We start from the raw sequence: 15,188 nt of genomic DNA on the forward strand, positions 1-15,188 counted from the left end.
CCTTCCCTAAAGGACATTAGTGAACCAGATGGGTTTTCATTCATCATCAGACTTTTAATTTCACCATCTGCTGTGGCGGGATTCAAACCCGGATCCCCAGAGCATTACCCTGGGTCTCTAATCCAGTGACAATACCACGAAGCCACCACCTCCCCTGCATGGAATTGAATTAAAGAGAGAGAAGTTGTGGCCCATCGGGTTTGACCTTTGAAGTCAGTTCCTCCTTAATACACAACATATTTTTCTTTAACCCACCCATAAGGATATTAAAACTTTTCAGAAATATTCCTAATTTATGGACATTTGCACGCTTCATAAACATGCACATAATCCATCAACCTCCCTAATTTTCTGCAGTATCATTTGGTGGTTGTGAAATTGCATCGTATGCAGAAAATATGCACTGATATAAAGGTGCAAGTTGCTTTTAGTTCATATTCAAAAGAGATAAAATTTCAGTGTAAAGTTAGATGAATTAGTGACCAGAGAAATCAGAATCATTCCAAAGTTCAGCACTATTGCCAAGTAAATGATTTACAGTTCACCTTTCAAAATGTTTCAAAGAAAGAAAGAGCTACATTTATATGAAAAGAAATAGAAGCAGTAAGCTTTATAGCCCCTCAAGCCTACTCCACCATTTAATAAGATCATGGCAGATCTATTCTTGGCTTCAACTCTACTTTCCTGCCTGTTCCTCATAAGCATTGTTTCCCCTATAGATCAAATATATTCAATGACTCAGCCTCCACAACTCTCTATTATGGCCCTGAAAGGAGAAACCTCTCATGTCAGTCTTAAAATGGGTGACCCCCTTATTCTCAAGCTATGCTCCCTAGTTCTAGACTCACCCGTGAGGGCAAACGTCCCCTCAGCATCTACCCTTTCAAGCCCCCTCAGAATCTTATATGGTTTAATTCTTCTAAACACCAACGTGTACAGGCCCGATCTGCTCAAGCTTTCTTCATAAGACAACCTTTTCTTCTCAGGAATCAACCGAATGAAGCGTCTCTGAAGTGCCTGCAAATCAAGTACAGCCCCCTTTAAATAAAGGAGACCAAAACTGTAAGCTGCACTCGACGCGGTTTCAGCAACAACCTGTACACATTTAGTAAGACTTTGCTGCTTTTATACTCCATTCCCCTTGCAATAAAGGGCAACAATCCATTTGCCTTCATAATTATTTGTTGTACCTGCGTGCTAACTTTCTCCTCTTTCATGTACAAGGACACTTAGATCCCTCTGTACTGCAGCATTCTGTATTCTCTTTATTTAAACAACATTCTGCTTTTCCAAGAGGATGACTTCACATTTACTCACATTATACACCATCTGCCAAATTTTTGCCCAATCACTTATCTTATCTACATCCTGTTGCAGACTGTGTACTCTTCACACCTTGCTTTCCCACCCACCTTTGTATCAACAGCAAATTTAGCTACAATACACATGTTCCCTTCTTCCAAATTAATAAAGATTTTCAATAGTTGAGGCCCCAGCACTGATTGCTGTGGCACCTAACTATTCAGTTTCATTCAACATATTCGCCATTTCCTTATTTTTTTATCATTTTCTCAATTTTCAAGAGTCACACATTACTCCTAACCACCCTTTTCTTTCCTAATGTAATTGTAGAAGTTGAGTGTGTTGATCTTATTATCACCTTTCATGACATCAGGATACCCCAAAACACTTTACAACTAACGAAGTACTTCTGAAGTGTAGTCACTGACGTAATGTAGGAAACGTAGCAAACAATTTGTGCACAGCAAGATCCCACAAACAGCAATAGGGAATGCAACAATTGTTTATTCCTGTCTGGCGCAAAAGTAAAACAGGAAAGGTGGCCAAACCATGGCTTACAAGGGAAATTAGAGATAGTATTAGATGCAAGGAAGAGGCATACAAATTGGCCAGAAAAAACAACAGACCTGAGGATTGGGAGCAGTTTAGAATTCAGCAAAGGAGGACCAGGGGATTGATTAAGAAGGGGAAAATAGAGAATGAGAGTAAGCTTGCAGGGAACATAAAAACTGAGTGTAAAAGTTTCTATAGGTATGTGAAGAGAAAAAGATTGGTGAAGACAAATGTAGGTCCCTTACAGTCAGAAACAGGGGAATTTATAATGGGGAACAAAGAAATGGCTGACCAACTAAACATACTTTGGTTCTGTCTTCACAAAGGAGGACACTAATAACATACCAGAAATGTTGCGGAACACAGGGTTTAGTGAGAGGGAGGAACTGAAAGAAATCACTATTAGTAGGGAAATGATGTTGGGGAAATTGATGGCCGATAAATCCCTGGGGCCTGATAATCTACATCCCAGAGTACTTAAAGAAGTGGCCCTAGAAATAGTGGATGCATTGGTGGTCATCTTCCGAGATTCTATAGGCTCTGGAACAGTTCCTACAGATTGGAGGGTAGCTAATGTAACCCCACTATATAAAAAGGGAGGCAGAGAGGAAACAGGGAATTATAGACCAGTCAGCCTCACGTCAGAAGTGGGGAAAATTCTAGAGTCCATTATAAAAGATTTAATAGCTGAGCACGTGGAAAACAGTGGTAGAATCGGACAGAGTCAGCATGGATTTATCAAAGTGAAATCATGCTTGACAAATCTACTGGAATTTTTCGAGGATGTAACTAGTAGAGTTGATGAGGGGAGCCAGTGGGTGTGTTTTATTTGGACTTTCAGAAGGCTTTCGACAAAGTCCCACATAAGAGATTGGCGTGTAAAATTAAAGCGCATGGGATTGGGGGTAGTGTATTGAGATGGATAGAAAACTGGTTGGCAGACAGGAAACAAAGAGTAGGAATAAACGGGTCTTTTTCCAAATGGCAGGCAGTGACTAGTGGGGTACCACAGGGATCGGTGCTGGGACCCCAGCTATTCACAATATATATTAATGATTTAGATGAGGGAACTAAGTGTAATATCTCCAAATTTGCAGATGACACAAAGCTGGGTGGGAGGGTGAGCTGTGAGGAGGATGCAGAGATGCTTCAGTGTGATTTGGACAAGCTGAGTTTGTGGGCAAATGCATGGCAGATGCAGTATAATGTGGATAAATGTGAGGTTATCCTTTTTGGTAGCAAAAACAGGAAGGCAGATTATTATCTGAACGGCTATAAATTGAGAGAGGGGAATGTGCAACGAGACCTGGGTGTCCTCGTACACCAGTCGCTGAAGGTAAGCATGCAGGTGCAGCAGGCAGTAAAGAAGGCAAATGGTATGTTGGCCTTCATAGCGAGAGGATTTGAGTACAGGAACAGGGATGTCTTGCTGCAATTGTATAGGGCCTTGGTGAGACCACACCTGGAATATTGTGTGCAGTTTTGGTCTCCAGATCTGAGCAAGGATGTACTTGCTATAGAGGGAGTGCAGCAAAGGTTTACCCGACTGAATCCTGGGATGGCGGGACTGACATATGAGGAGAGATTGAGTTGATTAGGATTATATTCACTGGAGTTCAGAAGAATGAGGGGGGATCTCATAGAAACCTATAAAATTCTAACAGGACTAGACAGGGTAGATGCAGGAAGGATGTTCCCGATGGTGGGGGGGTCCAGAACCAGAGGTTACAATCTGAGGATATGGGGTAGACCATTTAGGACTGAGATGAGGAGAAATTTCTTCACCCAGAGAATGGTGAGCCTGTGGAGTTCGTTACCACAGAAAGTAGTTGAGACCAAAACATTGTATGCTTTCAAGAAGGAGTTAGATATAGCTCTTGGGGAGAAAGGGATCACAGGATATGGGGAGAAAGCAGGAGCAGGCTATTGAGTTGGATGATCAGCCATGATCATAAATGAATGGCAGAGCAGGCTCGAAGGGCCGAATGGCCTACTCCTGCTCCTAGTTTCTATAATGGCCATATAATCTGCATTTGTGATGATGATTGAGTGATAAATATTAGTCAGGACACTGGGGATAACTCCACCTGAGAGCACGGATGGGCCTTGGTTTAAAGCCCCAGCTGAAAGTGGGCACCCTCTCAGTCTGGCACTGGAACATCAACTAGATTTTTGTTCTCAACTTCTGGAGTGGAATGCATGATCTTCTGACCTAGAGGCAAGAGTGCTACGAACTGAGCCATGGATGAGACTGAAATGGATTACAAAGAATGAACATAATGGAGGTGTCCCAGAGGCTTGTGTTTCTCACATGGTTACAAAACCAGTACTAGTTTATCACTTATATAGATATACTCTACAGAAAATTTCCAACTTAGAACTTAAGAAAACCTCAGTCAAGCTCCAATTGTTCTTGGAAAATAAGAACATGTATTCAATTGTAACTAACTTTGGGCCAAATTCCCAATGAAAAAAATCAGAAGCATAGAAAGAAATGAAGGAAGAACTTGCACTTGTATCAGACCTTTCACATCATCAGCTTGTCTCAGAGTGCTCCACAGTCAGTGAATATCTTTTTGATACATGATGTTGTAGATGTCTAGTTCATGGTTCATGTTAATGCTTTAGAGGTAATGTTTAGTTCTGGGAAGATTATTGTTGTAAAGGTACGGTAATTAAAATGCTAGGCTTTAGTGATTGCCAGAACACCTAAAGAAATGGCAGTTCAGAAGATTACCTGTGTTTGTTTAATAGAGTCAGGATAAAAGAGATAGAGCTATAAAACAACAGGTGGGTTTACTTAGCTGGAGAAATTATAAATAAGGGATAATTAACTTAAAGGCCAGTTGGAGGATAGCCCAGAGCAGGCTGCATTGTCATGGAGATAAGAAGGTTCTCTTGGTTCAATTTATCTGGGTGTTTGCTGGGAGAGGTTTTTTGTTGCAGTTTGGGCCCCATGTGATGTGCAGCTCACTGAGAGAAGTTATAAATGACAGTTAGGCAGATCTGCACTGTAAGCAGCACAAATACTAACTTCATCATTGACCATGTGGAAGGTGGGTGAGGCTTGATCTCAGTTTGAATTTTGAGAGGAACAGAAACTAAAAGATTGCCTCATTTGAAGGTACTGGGGGAGTGTACACTTGGCCTCACAGTGTCTTATTGCAAAAGAAAGTAACCAGCCAATTATCTTGGAAGTATTGGAAAAGTAACCAGAACTAGGGACTGAAGCACAGTCAAGAGAGGGTAAATGAAAGTTATACTTTTGAGAATAGCTGGGGCTGAGGAAAATTCTCCAGAGGACTGTGATACACTTATGGGTAGTCTTATAAGAGATTTTTAGGGGGAAGTAGGAAGTAAACCTTGAGTGTATAACATATATAGTTATAAACCATACTATTAATAGTCCTTGTTTAAGACGTTTAAATACAATAAAGTTTTTTATTACAGAAAAAGTGAAATCTTGTGGTGTAGTTCTATCGGTTAAAACGAGGTATTCATTTTTTTTTAAAAGGCTAACTGCCCCTAACTGGATCGTAACCACAGTCACTTATTTTGTAAGCAAAGTTAGCAGCAAATGAGATACATCACGAGTTAAATCTATCTCTGTGGACTCAGAGACAAACGCTGCCTGGGATAGCAAAAGAATTCCATGCTCCTATTCACATAGTACCATGAGATCCTTGAATCTACCTGAACAGGAAGAAGGGACTTTAGTTTAACATCTCATCTGAAAAGACTGGCATCTCTGACAATGTAACACTCCCTCAGCACTGTTCTGGTTTTGAAGTGAGGGGTAAACCCACAACCTACTGACTCAGAGGTTTGAGTGCTACCACAGAGACCAAATATAAAGTACTTTTTCCATACAGTCCCGTTAATTCCATGGGCGGGGCCCGCTCGCTGACGTGTAAAATGATGCGCGGTAACGGCGGGCAGAACTCCCGACCTCACCGCGCCCCATTTAAATTTTCAGGAAGGCGGGCGTGCAGCAAAATCAGCTGCGTGCCCGCCGACCTGTCAATGGCCAATTGAGGCCATTGACAGAGCAATTCAAGTAATTAGTGGATCTGCCCGTCCAACCTTAAGGTTGGTGGGCAGGCCAGGAGCCCCAGTGGGAACTAGAAAAAACATGAAACCTCATCCATGGGCGGGATGAGGTTTCATGTAGGTTTTTAAAAATTTTAATAAAGTTTTTTTGGAAATTATGAACATGTCCCAACTCATGTGACATTGTCACGCGAGGAGACATGTTAGGGAAATTTTATTTTTCTATTTTGAGCTTTTTCACATTTTGAGCCCATCTCCCTGAGGCTGCATTTAGCCTCAGGGAGATGAGTGCGCTCTTTCATGCACATGCGTGAAAGAGCGCACTCTTGATTTTAGGCATTTCCCCCTGCCCGCACAGAGAGTGCATAGTACTTACCTGTGGGCGTCATGCTGGGCGGGCCTTAATTGGCTCACCCACGTAAAATGGCGCCGCGCCTCCAAACAGGGGCGCGCCTGCCCATCAACTGCACGGGGTGGGGGGGAATTCAGCCCCTTGTCTTTCTGCCCAATCAGTTTCAAAAGTGAGGCAAATTTTAAAAAAAGCAGAGACTGTACATGGTTAACCCAAAAGCAGGATAAAACAGATGAAATTAAAAGTAATATTGAAATTCTTGAAAGGGCATCTTAATGCATGAATAGGTAGGATTAAGTGCTTGTGTATGATAAACAATTTTTCTTTCTTCCCATTAGGTAACTTGTTCAATATAATCTCAGTTACAGGGCGTTTCCACTTGCACTAACTTGAGTGGCAAACAACAGTACTGTTGTTAATTGCATCAGTCTGCGAGGCCAGGATAGAGTCCTGTATGTAAAATTAAACACGTGATAATTCTAACAGACAAGTACTTAAAAATCTTCACCGCCCTAATTAGCCATCAATATCCAGCTTATTTAAAAGCTGATTGCTGAAAAATAGCTTTTGTACAGTGCAGCAGCTGCTAACCAAAAAAGCATCTGCTGTCTAAGCCGTGAGGAGCCAATGTACGCTCAAAAAGTAATTCCACTTACCGCTTATATTCTGCATTTTTTCTCTCTTTCGGAATATCAAAAAGTTGATCAAATGTAATCAAGTAGGTAATATAATCAGATTTCTGGAAAATGAAAACATGTGTTATGAAATCCTCTGGAGTTTTACAATCTATTACATTCAGATAAGAGACTTCTAGAACTGTTTTACGCTTATTTTCATGGTGCAAATACTGGCTTTGGGACCAATGTTAGTTAGACATGAAGTGCCAGCTGTATCCCAGGACGCATTTCTCCCAAATTCTTACCACCACCACCACCTGTGCTTTATTGAAATTCAAGCAAAAGATAGCTACAGCCCAGTTACAGGAATATTTCATATGCTTGCCATTATCTTTTACTGAAATCTTCGTAACAACAATGCAGATTGTAATAACATTTAATTATTTAGACAATCTAACTACTTTGATTCCACAGAAATTCATCTTTGCAGATATAACAGGACGTATGAGTTGTAACCATCTTAGCGGCTGTGAAGGGCTCCTAGAGACATTAATGTTAATATGAATTCACTATAATACTTCAGACAAGCACCACTACAGTCAGAATCAGTAATGCTTCATTGCTGAACAAAAAAAACCCAGGTAAGGAAATACAACCACCTGCCACCAGAGGGAACATTATCCAAACTGGTAGACAGACGCACCTCAACAGTTATATTAATGTTGTTATGCTGCATATTTATTAACTGAATGCTCTTGTGTACATTAGAATATTTCTGAAATTGGCACTTATACCTCCTGGAACACAATCAATTAAGCAGTCAATGATACTGGCATTTTAACCTGTGAAACAATTTTACTACAGCCTCTAACAGTTAACAATTAATTAGTTTCTTGAAGATTCACATGAACCAAATTAACAATGACAAACGGTGTACAGGATAAATAGTACTCCTGCATGATGGTAAATCCCCACAGAATAAACCCACTGTGCTATTTCAGATTAGTCATTAACAAATTCACAGAACCAATCAACCTGTGGCTGATTCAAAAGCCATGTCCCATCACACAGCCTCTAGTTAACACACAATTATTTTTAATGATTCAATAAGTAAAACGCTAAGAAGAAAATTAATGCTTTAATGATTCCTGGGGTGAAGGGGTTGACTTATCAAGAACAGTTAAAGAGGTTAGGCCTTTATTCATTCGAGTTTAGAAGAATAAGGGGTGATCTTATTGAAACGTACAAGATTCTGAGGGGGCTTGACACGGTAGATGTTGAGAAGATGTTTCCACTAGTTGGGGGGAATCTCGAACTAGGAGATGTAGTTACAGAATAAAAGTTTCATTTAAAACCAAGATGCAAAGGAACTTCTTCTCTCAGAGGGTAGTGAATGTCTGGAATTCTCTACCCCAGAGAATTAGGGAGGCTAGATCTCTAAAGTATTTAAAGAGGAGATAGACAGATTTTTGAAATATTGTGGAGTTAAGGGCTATGAGGAGCTGAGATGAAAGGAGTTGAGGCAGATCAGACATGATCTTATTGAATGGCAGGGCAGGCTTGAGGGGCCAAATGGCCAACTCCTACTCCTATTTCTTATGTTCTTACCTCTGAACCTTTCAGGTTGATGTATTTGAGATAACAGTCATGAAGGTCAAGATATCGTCCATATCCTTCCTCATCTGTGAACTCCACTAGATCTTTAAAAGCAAATATAATTAATTTTCATTCACATATATTTCAATCACAAGCCAGAGTAAGTCTATAGAGAGAAAACTGTACTAACAATGACATTAGGGAGATTCATGAAAGCAATTATGGAACATTGTCAAGAGGCGAAATAGACTGATATGTTGCAGAGAGGAATATTAAGTTGTAAAAATACTGCACGTGAAGGGAATAAAACAATATCTCAATGCTAAAAGCATTCATCATGCTATTGACAGCAGCAGTTAGGGGCTTTCACACAACTCAGAAGTGAACCATGTAACATTCGTGCTGGGTATAATTAACCAACACATCTAAATTTAATAAATATTTTGCACATTAATGGGCTAAGACTAGGTGTGCCGTGTAGAAATGATCGGCCATTTGTAAAATGAGTGTGTTAAGTGCATTCAAATATGCATGGAAGTGGTACATAACTGTGTACATATCTGTCTGTGGCTGTTGTAGTAATAAATGTTAAATATAGTTCCCATAGTTTACAAGAACAATAAGCAGGTTATAAAGATTGGAAGAAAATCTCCCCACTTAGATAAATGGAAAAATGTAACACTTGGTTTTAATAGAATTTTGTATTTCATGGTCATTGGTATAGTAGGTATATGTTTAATGCAGTTGAAACATTAAAAACAAGCGATTAGTTATAATGTACTGACAAATTATTTTCATGTGTGATCCGATGCTGAATTAAGGTTACCCATTGATAATAATTCAGTGTTGCATATAAAAAAGCAGAAACCTTAAAAGAAACTGTGCAGACTTACTCTGTGCCTCCTCACTTGGATTATCCCTGGTCTTCATCAGCTCTTCAAATTCCACTGACATTGGAATACTTATCTAAAAGGAGGAAAAGGACAAAGGTGAATGACAATCTCAAAATAGTTTCATTTGAATTTTAAAAAAAAAATCTAGATGACAGATGTTCACCTTAATTGAAACATTTCTATTCTATTTATTTCACACCATATCAAATGTACAGGTTACAAGTTGATCAATAAATAGTGAATAGATATAATATATAGAAACCTAATAAATATAAATCAATAAATAGTGATAGCGAACTGTAAATTGAGAGACATGCAGGTTACAAGGGCAGTCGTAAAGTTATAAGGATATATTAACTACCCCACTATTTCCCAATGTGCAAAGCACTTTATTTACATCAGACCTAAATATATTGATTCATGACATGGATCGACTTACACGAAGGACAGTTAAACTTCTCTTTGTAACAGGACCAAACTGAATGCCAATGAATATTACTTCGACACTGGAATACGGGGTTTGGAGATTTCACAGTACTGCTTCCACGAGTATTGCAAGATAGTTAAGAGATCTTTCTCAATGAAATCAAATAAATGATGGCAAATAAGTTATCCCCACTTGCTGTAGAATCTGCTCACAGAGAGCATTGACAACACAGTTTATTTAACTTGCGGCAAAAGATCTCCATGGTCAGTTCATGAAAAACTCAGCAATTTTTTTTTTACATATTATCATGCTGTATGTCTGTGTGTGCCTATTATTCAATGCAAGCATTTTACTCTACGGGTTAAGTCATTTAGTGGAAAGAATTATATTCCATAATGATGCTAATTATGGAAAGGTGTTTTATAAAAATGTCAGATTATTCTGAATTGAGCTCAGGGTCTGTGAGGGAACCAACCTCATTTGGGTGCTTTCTGTGGAATTCTTTGATCATCTTCAGCCGGTTGTAGAATTCTCCAAATTCATTTGGTCCTGAAATGGCATTCAACTCATCCTTCCTCATACTGTCAACAAAACAAAACCATAACAATGTGAAGGAGTGCTTAATGCACAATCTAACAGACAAAACAAATAATAGCAATAAATCAACCTTCAGGGCACTGAATATGTTCTCTATAGACCTCAAACAGGATGCAATTGCAGTCAAAGGACAGCTACAGGATATATTTCAAATGCTGATTAAATTTGAAGAAAACATCTTCATTTGTTTGTTTTTGAACAGGACTTTGAAAGCTGTAATTTTGAGTTACTTTACTAGAGGCAGAGGCACTAATGCTGCTTAAGATCCAAGGGAGCATTCCTGGAAAAGGAATACATTTTTAATATTAGTGCAACACCAAGAACACCTAAGCAGGGCAGAAGATGAGTTAGTTGTCAATGCAGTGCAACCCTCACCAGAGAGAAGCCACCATACCTGTGTAATTGTTCCAATACCCTACCATTTATGCAGCTGAAGTGCAATATGACTTTTTACATGTTTCATTGAACATTAATTAATTCAAAAATACTCAAGTTGTACAGCATTTGTCACCAAGTACAAAATTATCTGAAGTTATTATACCAGTAATAATACATACCTGTCTTTGTCTTCATACAAGTCTCTTAGATTTCCAGCCACTTCCATGTATCTCTGGAAAATAAATTAAGATATCTCAAAACTTAATAATTTAAAATTGGTACTGGTGAACAGGAGGCAGTAATCAACATTTGGAAAGAAACCACTTCCAAGCTTCAAAATGTAAAATAATGCTCACACTCATTTCAATTGACCAAGTTCTTACAGATAAATAACGTGAAAAAACATTTTTAAAATTGCTCTTAATTCCAGCCCACCTGCAGCAATCATTGTAGAATTAATGCTCTAGCAACACACTCAAAACTAAAGCATCCTCAATCACACCAGAATGTGCTGCAATTAAAGACTGATTGCTTACAAGAAATAAAGAGAATAATTCATCCCTGCCATAAAATCCCCTTTTAAATAAAGATCATTATAGTTACTTGGTGGTACAGAACTTGAGTAATGCTGAAAAAGAGAGACATACTGTCAAAGCTTTTTGACTTGTACTCATCAGGACTGAATCGCAAGAATGTCAAATTTCAAAGAAAACAATAATTTATAATGCATGAGAAGAGGGTGCTGATTGATTGGCAAGTGGGCTCTGATTGGTAGAGGCGTCACTATGGAGAATGTAGCAAAGAACAGTTAACAGCCAAGCCTTTGTTTAAATAAAAACCAGGCAAGTCAACTCTGATTGGTCAAGTCAACTCTGATTGGTCAAGTCATTTCCATGGGGAATGAACCAGTGAATAACTGCCCCCAAGCTTTTGCTCAGCTGAAAAAGGCCCAATGTGTGGACATGTCCTTTCTGGTTGCAAAGGACAGGGCCCTGTGTGTGATTGTTTAGTAAGTGCTGTCCAATAGCAGAATCATATCTAATGTTGAATGCTAGGTTTTGAGTTTTGCAAGCATGGGCTGGTTGAGTATGATCAGTACTTTGGCTATTGTGAACAGCCAAAGGGACATGCTGTTTGATACGATCTACCAGTCATTGGGATGTACGGCCTACACACCTGCATCACACAGACACTGAAATTCAGATATGACATTACTCATTTGTGTGATATGCAGAAACTTTTTGGCTTGACAGCAGCATCCTGTGAGTGGCGAATGCCACTTGTGTTGCGACTGCCTAATAACAGCACGAAACAGCTAACTTCACTTGTTGCTCAAATTTTGACATATTTTACCTTTAATTGGAGGTAGACTGGGCACATTTCAGGACTGAAAGTGGCAGTCTTAGGTCCATTCACAAGTTTGCGTGATGTACAACAATGGTCTGATTGGGGAAGCCATTATCCCGCAGGATAGCTTTGATGTGCCTTATTTTGGCATCAAGCTTGAACAGTAAGCAAGTGCTCAGGCCATATTTACGAGGTTGCTGATAAGGCGAATCTTATAGCGTGTGGAGCTGTAGGAACTCCAACGCGTATATTGACCAATGATAGTAGGTTTGCAGTAGATAGTAGTAGAGAACCCATTGGCAGATTTCTCAACTAGCACATAAAGGAAAGGGAGCTCGTCTGACAGCCCCATTTCAAAGGAGAATTTGAGCGCAGGATGGAGCCCATTAAGGTATAAATGGAAATTCTTACACCAAGCTGCAGACTCAAACATCCACGTATCAGAAATGTGCAAGGGGTAGAAGGTTAAGGGTCATTCCATCGAGGACGTGTTTCTTATGGAAACCGACGAAGGTGTTAGCGAGAGCTGGGCCCAGAAGGAACATAGAGGTGTCTCAAAACCAGATTACTTAATAAATCTGGCGGGCAAACATATGAAAACAAGTTCAATCCCAATTGAACAGGTTTTCCATATTTGAAAACAGCAGTATTGTCAATGTCCATGGAAACTCACCCGCTTTGAGGAAAAAAGAAAATGGGTCAATTATCATCAAGTATACAGCCTAATACAATGGCTACTTAAATTATGAAATGGTTGATTATTTAGAATGAAATTTTGTATGTTTAATAGGGAACAAATGAAACTGGTCGCAATTCAGAGCCATAACAAATCTACACATACCTGATCTATACAATCGATCTTACTAAAAGCAAATGTAATTTAACAGTGGTCCTAAAATGACAGACAGATACGAAGACCAGGTCACAACCATCTTACTTACATCAAGCACTGCTCTAGCACGATGATCAGAGTTGATTTGGTCTCGAAGCTGGAAAATAAATTAAAAAGTTAATGATTTTTAAAACAGTGGCTGAAATTGCTTTTCATCAGCAGAGCTTCACCACTTTTAATACCTACAGAGCCTGACACAACAGCAAGTACTTCTCTCTTCATAAGAGAATGTAAAAAACTGAGATGTTTGTCCTCCACACCTCCAAAAATGCTCACCATCTGACCCTATAACAACAACATCGAACAGAGGCAGTATAATCCATAGCCTAGACTATACTGGTGTGAACAGGAGCCCTGTCTATACTTTAATTGCTTCTAAATCAACCTGAGCAACTGCTAAAAATTCACTTTAGGGCACGAAGATAAAATACCTACGATAGGCGTATAAATTTTATCGAAGCAAACTGATATCCTCCCAGAAGCGTAACAAGTCCATGCTATTATTACCACTAATCAAGTGATGGCAGTTCAACAGACTCCAGAATGAATTATATTCTGAAAGTGCAAGTGAAAGCGATTTCCTACTCCAGAGCCAAAGTAATTCAACCTCTAAAGTTTAGATGGCTCCAATTAATTTGAAGACCATAATGATGAACAAAGTACAATTAATCTCTGCCATACAATCTAAAAACCCCAGCTCAGATGCATAATTTCTACCAGAAAGCTTGAAAACATATTTTTTTAAAATTACTGCGATACTCAATTAAGTCAACATGGAAACAGTAACAGTCAGCAACATGAACAAGAAATCAGGAGTGACACTGAACAGCAAGAGTGGCTCAGGATGCATTTGCACTTCAACTGAATCTGAAGTGATTCACTCTAGAGCTCACTTTGGGTTTGAAGGGTCCATTCACACTGGCTGCTTCAAGAACTGCCCTCACTTTACACTGAGCATTGGAATGCGCAAAGAAGAAGGGAGATCAGAAAATAGAGGCAATGCTCTCCAGATCAGTCTACATTTTGCAAAGAACAAGTTAACATAAAATAAAAACGTATGCTCTGAAGAAGAGTCATTCAGACTCGAAACATTAACTCTGTTTCTCTCTCCACAGATGCTGCCAGACCTGCTGAGTTTTTCCAGCATTTTCTGTTTTTATTTCGGACAGGTTAACATTGCAGGTGTGGAACTATTGTCAGGGCTGTTCTTATGAAACTTGCACACCTAAAAGATGACATTATGCGTTTTCTCCAAACTGAACTGTGTTTTTTTCCAGCACTTTCTGTTTTTTGCTTCAGGTTTCCAGAACGTGCAGAGTTTTTATTCTTTGCATTTCTGCGAATGTAGAGAAGTGGAAAAGGCTCCTGCAGCTCCAGCGGGTCGGACCTCCTGTAAACTCACGGGGGATTCGTCAGGCAATGCGCCTTGGAGCATGTGTAAAATTGATCATGTTGATTGGTTTCCAGAGCAGATGAACAACTCAGGGAGGGGGAAGAGACGCCTTCTCCGGGCCACTGATGGGAAAGTGAGTGGAAATGGAGCGGCTGGAACTCAGCGCTCATCAACAATCCCCCCTCCCCCCACTCTCTCTCTAAAACCGGGGCAGCGCCGCCCGGGGAATCACCCACTCGCCCGCCCGCCCCGGGCCCCCGCTCTCCTCACCGTGGATTTCTTCACCATCATCTCCTTCACCATCACATCCATCAGCCGCTCCTTCTCCTCATGGTATCGGCGCTGCTGCTCTAGGATGGTCTCCATGGCGGCGGCGACACACACACACACACGCGCGGACTCTCCCGAGCTGACGGACCCGCTCCCGGATTGGACAGCCCGCCGGATGTGACGTTCAAAGCCTTCCGGCGTACGAGGCGACGCCCCACCCGTGCACCCGCCGCCGCTCAGTGAGCGCTGAAGAAAGGTTCCGCCTTCCCAGTGTCGAGGGGAGGAGGGAGGTGTCTCTGAGTAAAACTCTTCATCTCCGTGGAAGGTACTTTATCTCTGGTTGCCTCAGTTAAGAAAAACACCTCATCATTTCCACAAGTTCCACTTCATCTGCAGATAATAGATATTGCTATGGGAACCCATATCCGACTGGAATGTTGACCACCGTCAACACCCCTTTGTCCTTTTGTCTACGACATCTTTGGCCATCTCTCCTCTACCTCCACCTATCACTGGCCCCCT

At 40.3% G+C, this 15,188-nt stretch overlaps 1 protein-coding gene across 1 annotated transcript in view; it reads right to left on the minus strand.

The window, feature by feature from the left end:
* Positions 1–14,838, minus strand: part of sf3a3 (splicing factor 3a, subunit 3) — a 40,235-nt gene extending 25,397 nt beyond the window's left edge. The window contains exons 1-7 of the mRNA XM_078566995.1: positions 14,667–14,838; positions 13,053–13,100; positions 10,944–10,996; positions 10,265–10,370; positions 9,363–9,435; positions 8,482–8,573; positions 6,913–6,995 (exon numbers count right to left, since the gene is read on the minus strand). Of these exons, the coding sequence (XP_078423121.1) occupies positions 6,913–6,995; positions 8,482–8,573; positions 9,363–9,435; positions 10,265–10,370; positions 10,944–10,996; positions 13,053–13,100; positions 14,667–14,762 (551 nt within the window). The 5' untranslated portion in view covers positions 14,763–14,838. The remainder of the gene's footprint in view (positions 1–6,912; positions 6,996–8,481; positions 8,574–9,362; positions 9,436–10,264; positions 10,371–10,943; positions 10,997–13,052; positions 13,101–14,666) is intronic.
* Positions 14,839–15,188: the final 350 nt, after the last annotated feature.

Source organism: Cetorhinus maximus, chromosome 21 (genome assembly GCF_964194155.1).
Source record: "Cetorhinus maximus chromosome 21, sCetMax3.hap1.1, whole genome shotgun sequence".
Classification (NCBI taxonomy): Eukaryota; Metazoa; Chordata; class Chondrichthyes; order Lamniformes; family Cetorhinidae; genus Cetorhinus; species Cetorhinus maximus.